The sequence below is a fragment of the Rhopalosiphum maidis genome, chromosome 1 (assembly GCF_003676215.2).
Source record: "Rhopalosiphum maidis isolate BTI-1 chromosome 1, ASM367621v3, whole genome shotgun sequence".
Lineage (NCBI taxonomy): Eukaryota > Metazoa > Arthropoda > Insecta > Hemiptera > Aphididae > Rhopalosiphum > Rhopalosiphum maidis.
Genome location: NC_040877.1, coordinates 84,260,819 through 84,275,206, shown reverse-complemented (window position 1 = coordinate 84,275,206; position 14,388 = coordinate 84,260,819). Strand labels below are relative to the sequence as shown.

The 14,388-nt window shown below is 27.9% G+C and overlaps 1 protein-coding gene across 1 annotated transcript in view; it reads right to left on the bottom strand.

The window, feature by feature from the left end:
* LOC113557537 (diencephalon/mesencephalon homeobox protein 1-A-like) overlaps positions 1-14,388 on the bottom strand; it is an 86,928-nt gene that overhangs the window by 54,142 nt on the left and 18,398 nt on the right. The window contains exon 2 of the mRNA XM_026963111.1: positions 10,530-10,583. Within this exon, the coding sequence (XP_026818912.1) occupies positions 10,530-10,583 (54 nt within the window). The remainder of the gene's footprint in view (positions 1-10,529; positions 10,584-14,388) is intronic.

Sequence of the window (14,388 nt, the reverse complement as noted above, 5' to 3'; positions counted from 1 at the left end):
GCGACTTTCCGGTCGGGCGATCGGACGGGCAAACACCGTGAAATCTCTAAATGGTGCTACTGTATACGGTACCTGATATACATACATACACACACATAATATAAATATATATATATATATATATAATGCAAGGTTCGACGAGGCCACAAGTTCTCTGACGTCACGGGGCAATCGGCCGGATTGAGTTCATCAACTTAATGTAAGTCCCTTACGCCATATATATATATTTTAAACATGTATGTTGTGTGTGTGTCGACCGACCGGACACAAAGTATTCTTCTATAATATAATAGTATCGAGAGTATATAGATAACTCCATGAACGCGCGTCCAACACCTTCCGACAATCACGTATAAAAGGTATAATCATATTGTGCGTGGTACTATATTGAGTCGTGCCGTTTGGCGCATATTGTAACATTTATTGAAATAAATTCATATCAAATATTATTAAACGGTTATCTAACTAATATTTTATAATGATAAAATATCAACTACGTATGAGATGTATAAATTATGTAATATACGTAAGGGTAGAACATTTCACAAATCTTTTTGAAATATTTTATTTGTGTGAAAAAAATTAATCACATCTTAGATAGTTGATTTTATTATTTGCTAATCAACATTATTTTATAGTTTTTTCAAATTACAGTAGTGTTATTAGTTATTATTTGTTACAAATATAAATACTATTTTTGCCTCCAAACAGCATAATGATTTATCTGATAAATATCGATAGGGTAATTTCTGAATTAAGGCTATCAATAATTTTTCATTAATGATTGTCGAATTCTAATCATTACTTAATAGTTACTCGTCATATCTTTATCGGGATTTGTGCTTATGTCTAAAAATATATATTTTCTATAATTTAATATTTTAGGAAAAGTGAAATTTTCTATTAAAAAATTAAGATAGTAAGATGTTAAAATTGAAAATATTATGTAGTATAAATTATTCTACCTATTGTATAATTCTATAATAATAATATTATTTTTTATTGCATTTTATTTATTTTTAATTAATAATATTAATATTGCCGCTTCGAAATAGTGTTTAAATCGATTCAGGTATATATTTTGTTATTCTGTCGATCAATATAATTTGTCGAAAACAGTTCAGAAAATATCTATGTCTGTATTTTATGGCTGTTTCTCATTGATCAGTCATATTTGCGATCTCTTCTGAAATATGCTTTCGTATTTCGTACATTTCTCAAATATAAAAACTATTATTCTCATTCTATAAAATGTCGTTTGATGTAAATCATCAATAAGGAAATGACCGAACAATATATAAAAATAAGTATGTGACTTCGTTTGTTAAAAGCCGGAGTTAGACTTTAAAATACATTTAATGTTAAACCATAAGCTCGTTGACCGTTTTTGGTATTTTGTTGCTGAAAATAAGAAAATGTCCGGAGAGAAAAATTTTATTTTCGTCGTAATATCTATATTATCTTTAAAGAGTATTAACATATTATTTATGGGATTTTTGAATCAGCGGCTTGATGAAAATGATAAATAACTTTTTATTGATTCTAAAAAATTATGTAATTAAATCGTATACCTCATATTTTATCTGACTCGTTATACATATTATATAATTATGTTCAACATTTTTGTGTTGTATACAAATGCAAATTGTAAAAGTAACAATAACAGGGTAACATAAAATACGTATCCGTTAAGATTTTTTTATTTCTATTGATTTGTTTTATTTTGTAACGTGTATTGCTATTATTTTCTAGATGAAATTATATAAAAAATGTAAAATTAATATACATCAATAATGATCATCGAAAAACTATCTATAATAAAGATTTAAACTTAAACCGAACACCTGAGGTAAATACGAAAATCTTCGCAGATGTACCAATTTATTTTAATAACGCTAATATTATATAGGTATAAACGGCGTATAGTGTTTTCGCATGGTGGCAATTTGTTTCGTTATATTATTATACGACGTAGCCTAACGTAGGTAAGAGCATTTATACATAATATATTTATTATAGTATTATATACGTATTCGACGTTGATCAAAACGCTTCATTGGAGTGAATTAGATTTATTTCAGCATATACCCCGGTGGCGAATGACGATATTTATAGCTACTAAAGCGCACCGTTTTATTGGCCGCCCGTTAATGTAAGCCGGTTATGATGCATTTAAAAGCTAAATAATCCTCTACTCGGTTTCCGGAATCTGGGTCTCTTGAACCGTCCGGAAAGACGCAATTTTCCGGTCTCAGTTAACATAATAACATAATCGGATTGATTACGCTGCAAGCTGTATATGACTATATAGGACGCAGAATTTTTTTTCCTTCTTCAAAACGCTACCTGCTCTGCCGTAATAAATGGTTTTGTTAGGTCGACCAATGGCAGTGTGCACATTATGTATTGGACACATAATATAAAGGACATGAAATCTAATTCAGCAGTATTATGCAGAAAAGGCAACTAATACTATACAGCGCCTACCTATATTTTATAGTATATACGTATTATAAATCTGGTTTAACAAGAAGTCGTCTGATATTTGTGTTAAAATAAAAGAATGAAAATCCAATTATTGGCTGAAAGTAAAAAGTAAAATAATACTAAGTTATTATATAGTACTACTAATTAGTAGTAATAGTAGTATAATACCTACAATAATTAAATATACGCCATGTGATGATTATATGTTTTCAATGAGCTGTAGGTATACGTATATACTTTATGCGATTTATTAAATTTAATATTCTTAAAAGTCAGATATTGTACATGTACTTACGTATAGTAGTAGGGTAAGTATCTACTCTTGAACTTTCACTAGATATGTATTATATATTATTAATTACATTTGTTTATTCCTATTTTTCATCGATGAAAAATATTGCACCCTATAGATTATAAGTATTAATTTATTGGGGTTCCTACTTACCTAACCTTACTTAAAATATGCGTACACAGTTTATTACAATGTCATAATATTTTTAGTCTCTTCCATGAGTTTCATGCATCACTCGTGATGCTTCAATAATATCCAAAAACAGTTTATCAAGCTCCCCGATAAAGCAAAATATATCATCTTAATCACATCGATATGTCGAAAAAAATTGAGGTAGCAATAAATAGGCTTTTTACAAATATCCCATAGCTTTCTAATGAACAAAGAAGATCCACCTATTATTTGTCTTTCATGCTGAGTGCACCAAGTATTAAATATGAATATCTTACACACGAATAGTTTAGGAAAAAAGTCCATCTTTCAAATGTTATAAATCTTGATATACTCAGTATGAGTGGTTAAAAAATGGATTATCTGCAGATTTTAACAAAATGTATAATATTATATAACATTTGATAGCTTCAAAAGTAAAACATTTTTTTCAATAGTTGTGCATGTCATTATTTTTTTTTTCTATCTTCTGCTAAAAACTAACCATTTCGATCACGTAAATGTCGATGTGCACGTTTGAAATAAAATAAAAGCTGGCCAAACGACAGGCGTTGGATCGTACGCCTTACATATTCGATGTATACCGTAAATATGACTATCCACCATGTATGTATATTATTATTACGTAGGTAGTGTTTTAACGAATGCCTACTATCGAATGAACGATGAGCTAGCTGCAAGGTTCGCGAACGGTGTGCACAACTGCAGTAATGGCTGCCAATTAAACCGCTTCAAAGGAACCACTCGTGAAGCCGGCCCCCCACCCCAATATGGCCTACCTTTCAACTCCATGCACGTTTGCACACAAGCACGCAATACGTATATGTATATTTTTAATGTTTACATGGGATATACCTGACAACCATACAACTTAACTTTTCGAACACCTTTTTACAATACTATACATGTAATAATATTCAATTCTCGTTCAAAAAACGTTACAGACAGAAATTAAAAGTTTAAATTTGTATGTGTCGCACTTTAATGATCGTCGGAGAAAATGTATTGTTCTTCATAAATGTTGTAATTTTGTGAGTATACAAAATGAGTTTGTAAAACTCTAACAACAGTCTTTAATACCCGTGGCAATTAGTTTTTATATCAATAAGATATTTCACATGCAGTGTGGCGTAAAAATAAAAACCACAACCTCATAATATGTAAGATAAAATATTATACTACACGTCCATGTGGCTATGTATAAAATGTAATAACTACTAATACTAAAATCAATTATTCAATATTCAAAAATAATTATTATTCGAAAAATTCGTTAATATAATATTTGCACAATTGCACAAAAAAAATTAAGGTAATATATTTTATAATAATACAATTTAAAACTTACACTTTTATAGATTAGATAGGTATACTATAATAATTTAATAAGAAAACTGAGTTCATTTACATTTTCATAATATTTACAATGTATTGTTGTTTGATTGGATTACTTGATCAGAATGCGTAATAATTAAAATTCGTTATGCTCATATCATGAATTATATTGAATTCATAAACGGTCTATAAATATTTTTTATTATAACATAAACATTATTAACTATAATAAATAATGTTAATAAAACATTCGTTCCTGTTTGAAAAAAAAAATTATCACATATGTATTGTTGTTTAATATGTCATTATAAGTTATAGGTAGCTTTTATTTATACTTTTCTCGATTTTTGAAAATACATTTCTAAACATATAAAAAAGAAACATGTGCTCTTATTTCTTGCCAGTGGCAAAGTATGAAAGTACTCGAGAACTCTCAAGTCACATAAAACGAAAACAAAATACTACCCTTGTTTTCAAAATAGTTTTAATGTTAATTCAAGTCAGTACCTCAAGTATGGTAGTTTGGGATGGATATAAAGAAAAAGGACCTCATTTTATCAAGCCCACAAACACGCTTTATGTCGAGAGTAGACATAAGACGTCCACTAATGAGCTTTACGATGAGAGTTAATATAGTGTTGAAAAATAAAAAGGAGAAAAGTAGCGAACCATAATATTATAAGATTATACATCCAGTATAATATTTTTATACTAATTGTCCGCCAAATAATAATAATTATCACAATCATCAGTTAGTTTAAATTTTATGTAGCTGAGTAAAAAAAAAATATTAAATGACTCATTAGTTATTTGAAATAAAGTGAATTATTTGAATGCAATATATAAATGTATAAATATATATAGTGGCTGAGTAATATTTTTAACAACAAGCTTTTTTTTTAAAGTATTAGTACTTATTCACTCAAAAATTATTTATGTTTTTGAAAAAAATGCATGCCTTGATAGTTATTATAAAACAACATTATTTTATATTTTATTACAATAATTGTATTAAAATTTACTACTTTTGTTGAATACATTTTTAATTTTATATTCCAAAGCAGAATATTTTCTTAAAAGTTTGTTACATAAAAATAAATTTTCAAACGAGTGGTTAATAATAGTTGTATTACTTAAATCTTAAGAGTATTATTTGTTTAGATGAACGGAGTATATATAGTATATAGATAAACATTTTACGAGTTACCCTATACAGTGCGCACCATTCTGCTTATTCTTCAAAAAATATTTTGCTTCGGAAAATAAAATTAAAAATATATGTTGTTATTAAAAAAGAAAAAAGTATAACACTCGAACAATGATAATGATAAAGGTAGTAAAAATATAAAATTTTTTCAAATACATCGGTCTGTTATGATTGAATTATGTAAAGAAATATTTTCAACAACCCTAATATTTTTTGGGATAATGAGCTTCAACAGAATTACTCTGTAGTTAGTTTACAACTGTAACATAAATGTTTAGTATATTTACTATAGGTACTATTTTAAAATTAATAAACTAAATAATAAATGTGAAAATTGTGTTATGCAAAGTATAACTTTTAAAAATAATTGAGAATAAAAACCTTTATATATATATATATGTTATTCTGTTACAACATTCAATTTAAACTTCGCTTTTGTTTATTATGGTGACTATGTTTTATGTTAAAAAGAAGTCTTACTGTTAACACTAAATAATTATAATTTAAACAACTTATTGTCCAATTTAAACATTAAATTATCGCTTTACTCTAGATTCTTGTGTTGTTTTATTTACATATATGTAGTTATATAGCACTAAATATTTAGATATACGAATATAGAACGATAAGTTATTACGTAACGAAATTGTATTTATTTAATACGATATTTTCTATTATCTAATTATTATTTATATTGCTATATTGCATCGAATGCAGTCTGTTTGATATTGTTTATTGAAAATATTATTATTTTATTTTTAAATTAAAAATTATTGTACCATTTTAGTATAATAGTAAAACGTTATAACATAATACTTTAGTAACTATAATACAATACGTTTAAATTTATGAATATTGATCAGTGTAAAATTTCATCGGAGAGATTCGTCAGGTGATTTTATGTAATCAGCGTGTATCTACATGTTATACGGTTTAATATTAGTATATATAAGTCGTATATTGCACATAGGTTAACGATCGACACGCCTGCTGCAATGTATGTAACATGTATACTGAGCAATATTATAATATATAACACTATATTGTTGTATATTATGGTATACCGTTCGATTCACGTCGTGTATTATCCATATGACTAAACTATTCGTCCAAAACGAGTGGCGATCTATCGAGCGTTGTATACGTTTCACTTTCGGCGTATGGCGTCCTCTCACGACGACATTAATAATAATTAACGTTTACAATGACGATAATATGTAGTAATTACGAAGTAAATCGAATAATATGGGTACATAATTATTGTTTATACGCACGTAACGATGATAATCATCCCCCTGGCAAACGAAGGACATCACGACCCATACACATATCATGTATAATATCGTCGCCACGGTCGCATTATACACGTAATATATATATATATATATATATATATGATATAGTATGGGTAATAAATTATTACAACAACAATAATAGTCGCAGTCGTAATAACATACAACAATAATGACCGTAATGATATGAATGGGCGCGCGCGCTCGCGCGTGTGTGTGTGTGTGTGTACGAGACGAGTGTGAATAGTGTGATAATAATAACAACGATGATAATAGACGACGTGATTCGGTTAGGTTAGCGCTGTGCGGGATTGACATATTGCAGACGCGACACGAACGTTATTGTTGTACGACCGCCGCCGACGCTCCGCCGCGGTGCAGGAGACGCGCGAGCGAGCGCCGACATGAGAACATCCTGTGATCACCGCGTGAGAGCCGTTCTCCTCCGTCCTGACTGCATAATGTAATATCGTGTAAACCTGCCGATTCCAATGTTCGACTGTGAGCGCGCGCTCGCGCGTGTGTGTGTTTTTTTCCATCCCCACTGGCTGAATATTGTAACGCGACGTGTTGCGTGTGTGGAGACGATGGAAAAACGTGAAGCAGCCGAATAGGAAAGGCGGGCAGAGTGAGGAGAGCAGAGGATAAGTGTATATACGCAATGTAGAAAAAGGAGATGCACCGACACTACACACCGCTACTGGTATAATACATAATATTATACACCTATATATATATATAGTATACACGTATGCGATGTTGAGGTCAACAGGTGACGGTGGCGCCATACGACGAATGCCGCCCACGATTTCAGTCTCTGGTACGGTCCTTTTCTCCTTCTGTCTACACGTATATTATGTACGCACACACACACAAATTATACGACGACACGTCTCGTCCGTGACATATGGCTGCTGTTTGAGTGATTTCGTTATGTTTATTATTATTATTATTATTATTATTATGTTGTGTTGCCCTTCGGTTTTGTTTTTGTTTTCCTTTCGTCGTCGCCGCTGTCTGAATTCTCTGTATCTACTTCAATAGCTGCTGCGACCAAGTAAACGACGACGACGACGACGAATAATAATAATAACAATATCGTCACGGTGACAACATGCTACTGTTGCCACTTCTGCAGCTACTACACGCCGCTACACCATCCACTGCCAAAACGACCTTCGAAACACGTTACGTTACCTCCTCCTGCAGGTTAGGTTCCGGGACGACGTCTTCACGATTTCACGTACTTCCTCTTCGACCTTTTTTGTATCTTTTATTCTAATCTTAGCCACGTGATTATATTGTATTACGTTAGAACAATAATAATATTATTGCAGCAGTCTAATACTGCAACCGTACACAACAACGAGTGAACAGGCGATTATTATTAATTCGGAGTGATATTCGAGCACTTATGATTATCGTTTCGATGCATATTGTTTTATTGTATTTGAAAACGTATTTCGTCATTTCGAAATGAAATTATTATAAAATTGTTATTCAAATTGTATATAATTGAGAAAGTAAGAGAACTATATTATCCCGTTAATGTATATATAGGTAACTCCCTAGTTTTATCATACTTGAGATTAAAATATTAAACAACCTTAAAAACCATCTGCTCTAATCAGAGTCTTCTGTTATGTATAACAATATAATATAATACCCCCAGTGGACCAATCAAGAATATATCTTATAGAATCACTATTTTATTAGTAAAAAGTTTGGAATTGTCAATAATATTATTAAATATGTTTTTTAAATAAAATGTCTACACAGACATTTAAGTATAAAAGAATATATAATGGCAATTTATAAAAACACAATACTTTTAATGTTAAAAAAATTATTATACAAGAATATTTATTTTTTAAAACATTTAAAGATTTTAAACCGATATTGAGTAATAGTTTAAAAATATGTTTCTTCTTAAAATTAAAATTATGGTACCTAATGTAATACTTTGATACGCACCGTATACTTGTCTAAAATATAATATCTTAATCTATAATATCTGAAATATTAAAATTACAATTTACCTAAATATTTAACTACAATATTAAATATAATTTAAAAGAAAATAATTAAATTAAAGTAAGACACTATAATACTGGAATATGTTTGATTTCAATATTTCATTGTTAGAAAATATGATAGTAAATTCAAGTAAATATAAAATAGAAATATACTCATGTGTCAAAGACCTTGGTATTCTTTTCGACACTTAACTATTATTCTTTTCTCGTATTATTTCTATTAAAAATAAAACACTCTCTAAGTGTTTGGTCTTATTATGCGTAATTGTTCTTCCTTCAATGACCCTTTCACCAAAATGTATATTGTAAAATGTATTTACTTCTATAGTTAGGTCTCGTATCTATAATATGCTGCAATTATTTGGGATTTCAATACTACTATTGGTATTTCCAATTACGTAGAAGCTATACTTTTTCAAAATAATTTTTTTCATTTTATTATTTTTACATTTAATAATGAAAGGCCTCCTAAAATTGATAATAACAACATTAATAACTTTTTAAATATTAAATCCTTACCAGATCGAAGAAGATATTTTTATGTGACTAATATATTCTTCTCACATTAGAAATATAATATATTAAATACTATAATAGATGATTCACATCTATCAAGTCTTGCTAACATCAAAATAAATTAACATAATAATGGAGATCTCTGTTTATTTATAAGTATGGTTCTTTTAAGTATAATGCTGTTCTTCCCGTAAAGCATAATAAATAATCAAAACACCAGCATGGATTGATAAACGTAACAAAATTAAAAAGATGTTCTGAACGCTGTTGGACAGTATAGCTTATTTAATACAAAATAGAAAAATCGTGGGGAAATTTGTACGGACAAGGACGAAAATGCACTTCAGTTATTTTAATATTAAGATTCAGAAGAATATATTGTTGATATTATTGATCAAACCTAGTCCGGTGGCGCCAACAACGACACGTCTTGGGTTATCCATCATGTTGCTGTATGTACATACACGCGTTTTATTTTATTAGATGTATATTTTTTAAGAGCGCACGTTCATATTATCATTTTGTTTGAATTAATCTATTAATGTGCTTGTCAGTACACGGCAGAGTTCTACAATCGAATTAAATAATTTTAATAATATATTATAGGAACATAGGTGTATAACGTATATGTATATCTTAATCTAAAGAGCGACATGCTATTGAAATGGTATCTCAATAGACGACAAGCGCGGTTGAAGAGCTATTGAAGACAAACCGGTATTTTTCAATGAACGTTCCCTATTGCTCGTGACAAGAGGTTAACACCACAATCGTGTTATTTCATCACACGCTGCAGAATAATCGTATAATATAGCGTATTCTTCGAACATTCAGACAGTGCGTTTTGGCGTAAAATAAATTATTCTAACCTAATTATCTGCACGCAGACAATTAAATATTGTGTGTTAATTCACGTCTAACATCGACGGGTTATATTTTTCTTACATTCTCTATTTACCGGCTTGTTTTAATTGTATTTTTATTATGTTACGTAATCAATGACATACAAATATGTAATAAAGTATTCGTATGTAAAAATAAAAATAAAAACAACTGACAACCGATAGACGACGTACTATCACAATGACCATTTCAAATTCTTAAATACTACAAATAATCCTAAAATAAAATCACACATATATTATACATAGAAAAACGTGGGTACCTATAAATTAGAATTATATTTACGTTACCTGACATGCAGCTATTGGGACTGAACGCTGGATTCTTTTGTAGTTGTGAAAATCCTAAAAAATCAATAACGAATTATGTAATAACAGTGTAGCTTAATTTTATATTATTATGTATAGTATATTTACTATGCCTTATATATTATAGGTATACCATGGATTAACACTAATGTAAACTTGTATGTTGAAGAATCAAGATCATCATTTTACTATTATTGTTTACAGACAGTTTTGTATGCCGATGTCTTTACTACGATAGTGAATAATGGTTATTGATCATATAACTTCAATAATTCGCAGTGGTATAATACTAACAACTCGTATGTATACCATATACATATACCATTATATTGATCAAATGGCGAAGAGTGTGTAAATGTAATAGTATAGCTCTATAATATAGGTAGGTACGGATAATATAATATTGGCATAAAAATCTTTCTGACTTATTATCTTTGAATTTCCCATGGTATCTTTACTCAATCGATCGCGTAAAAAAATCGTCTTTATATTATTTCTTTTATATTCATAAATCTAGTGAATTTGTGTGCAAACTGTACGCACCAGTATCGAATTACGACAGTAGGTACCTATATGTGTTTTGATTCGCAAAGGTCTCCGCGGTAATCCGACCTGACAGTTATCGTATTTCTTTGGTTCATGTATAATTATATATATACACACACACACATACTGTCTATTATTAAACTTAAATCGTTTTCCACGATACACTCAATATCCTATATCCGGAGGTATTATAAAACGTTCAATAAAAGATTCGGTTTTTTAGGGTACAAATAGGCGTTTTGTTTTCAAAGACTTATACGATAACATTATCGAAGAGAACAAAATATTCAATACACGGTGGTTAAACATTAATTTAAGAAGTGCAACGAATTATTTGAAACCAGCCGCTTATATTTCTTATTTCTTTTGAAATAATAAATTGGGGAAAAAACGATTCGTATAGTTTGTGTGATACAACGGGATATTAAATTGTTCGGGTTTCATTCAGATATCGTTTAAATTATAAATAAATTATTTTAATCGATAATGCTCGTCATACTTTAAAAACGTTATTATAGTTATTTTATTATATACTAGGAAAGTTTAATTGGTAATTGACATTTAACATCAAAGATTATTTTAGTTTGTAATTATAGTAAAAAGTTGAAGGCTGTTACATACGTAACTATACCTAATATATACTTTAGTAACGTTATACCAGGTATATAAATATCTATTTTATATTTTTTTACATTTATTTATCATTTTTTTTCTTTAAAATTACACATAATAAACTATTTATGATAACTACCTATTACTTCTGCAGTAGTACCATAGGTGTTTCAATAACTTAACTTATTTGTATTAATTTAAAAAAAACTCTTAAAATACAATATTATAATAAATACTAATAAAGTAATAAAACTTGAAAGAGCCTACTAAAGAGCACATAATTACAGTATTATTTACTTAAAAAATTAAAAATGTAAAGATAAAATGTCGCCACTGAGACATTTCTTTGTATTATGGCTGTTCATATTTGTATAATAATTATTATTCACCACATAATTACATATACCTATTATAAAACAACATTTACAGATTGATCAGATTTTAAAAAATAAAAAAAGGTTAAAAAATTATTTATAATACAAAATCAAAATTAACTTAATTCCATAAAATAAATACCTCAGTCAAAACTTTGACACTATTTTTGTATGTAATAATATAGGTACAAAAATGTATAAACGTGGGAGTTATAAATTAATTAAAAATATACAAGTTTAAATTATATGCCTTTACACATTTGTATGTAAGTAAAAGTAGCAAAAAAAAAAAAAACCTACGCTTTGTAATAGGTTTTTTTTTTACTTTATGTGCACAGCGGAATTTTGTACAACAATTTTTTTTTTTTTTAAATAGCTGAGCTAGGCAAGTTCTTACATATTAAATAATATGGTTCAATGCAGTGCCGGAACACATAATGTAAAATTAACGAACATGTGAATAAATTGAATAAGTTTTAAACATGGAATTAGAATTCATCGTGGCCATTTCACCCTATTTATAAGGTGTTAAGGTGGCCGACCATGAATACCTATTTGTATGTAAAAATAATTAATGTGGTTGGTGGGTCGTCGATGCGAAGGAATAAAACTGAAATTAAAATACGTGTGTCAATGGTATAAAACAGTTTGCGTTGTTGCCGCTGGTTCAATATTAATTAATAAGCGATTAAAAAATTACACAGACTAAAAAATTATATAGGTTTAGAACAATATTGATTATATTACTATAATAAACAACTATTGTCTGTTTTATAACTTTATTTTAGTAAATATAAAATCAAGTATTTTCTATAAAGTAATGCATGTTTATTCAGAAACAAAAAATGTCACTTGGAAATTGTTATGTAACACATTGTTATTATTTGTACACGTCATACAAATCAAAACGACTCTGATGAAGGTATATCCTGTATTTTGGACGGTTTCCAAATGTTTACATTTGTCATTGGGTAGTATTACAAATTATAGTTTAATTTATATTAATTACAGGCTAATAATATTATTAGTTTACCTAGACAAACAATAATATTTAAAAAAAACAGTAGGCAATACATTAATAAATTAAACCAAATTAAAACAATTATACACGATCTTTAATTGGTAGATATAAAATATAATACTTATGACTTATGAGTATTGTCTTAGGCAATTAAGACATATTAAATTTATTATGGTTACTAAATTATATAAGTATTTGAAAACCTTAAATAATTAGCAAAACGCGTTGAAAGTTTTTAAGTATATAAAATAATATATAAATATAATTCATGTTTAGCATATATTGTGTGTATTTACTTGTATTCTACTTTAATTTAATAATTAAAAATAGTCAACTAAAAAAAATTATTACACTAATATTTTTCAAACTTATTTTATAATACATGAATATAACAGTAAATAAAATTGTTTTTTTGGTTTTCTATAATTTTAATCTAGATTTTGCTATTACAAAATAAACTAAACTGCCTGTAATAAATGTTAAAAAGCTATACTGTCGAAACCTATAACGTGTAACCATGTTTAGTCACGAAAATAAAATTGGTTTATGTTTATAACATGATAAATAAATATTTTAAAGTTACTGTCAAATGTGTCTACTGTCTACACACAAGACACGGAATAATTTTTAAATTTTATGTTTCAAATATATATATATATGTATGTCTTTAATTAAAGGGCAAGAAAAGATTAAATTAATCTATTGTGAATATATTTGCCTTTAAATTTGTTAGATATTAATTTTTAAATTGTTAGGTATAAATTAGATAAAAAAATAAAAATCAAATCAAAATAAACATGTAATGTAGTTAATGTGTAATATGTACTATATATCATGTTATATTGCTTAAATTATAGTTTAACAAGAAATGCTGTCCATATCATTACAGTTTTTAAAATTAAAATGTATGTATATATTATAATACTATAATATGTTTAAAGAATTATCCTTTTTTACAATATTGTTTGCCAATTAGGCAATAATAATGATCTGGGCGGAGTTACGAGTTATATTAAATAATTATTTTAGTAATAGTATTAAAATTTTGTATAAATATAAATTTTTATATTCTTTTATGGTTTTTCTTGATTATTTTAAATATTACTGAGAATTTTAATTTTGGCTTTCTAAAATTACCAGCTATATATTGTTCTAGAGCATTTATTTTACTAGAAAAATGTCATGAGATACAATAAAAAAACAACATACATTGCTGTAAAATCAATACATTCGCTCCACTCAAAATCTAAAATATATGTAAATGGTTTACAGTTATAAAATATAAATT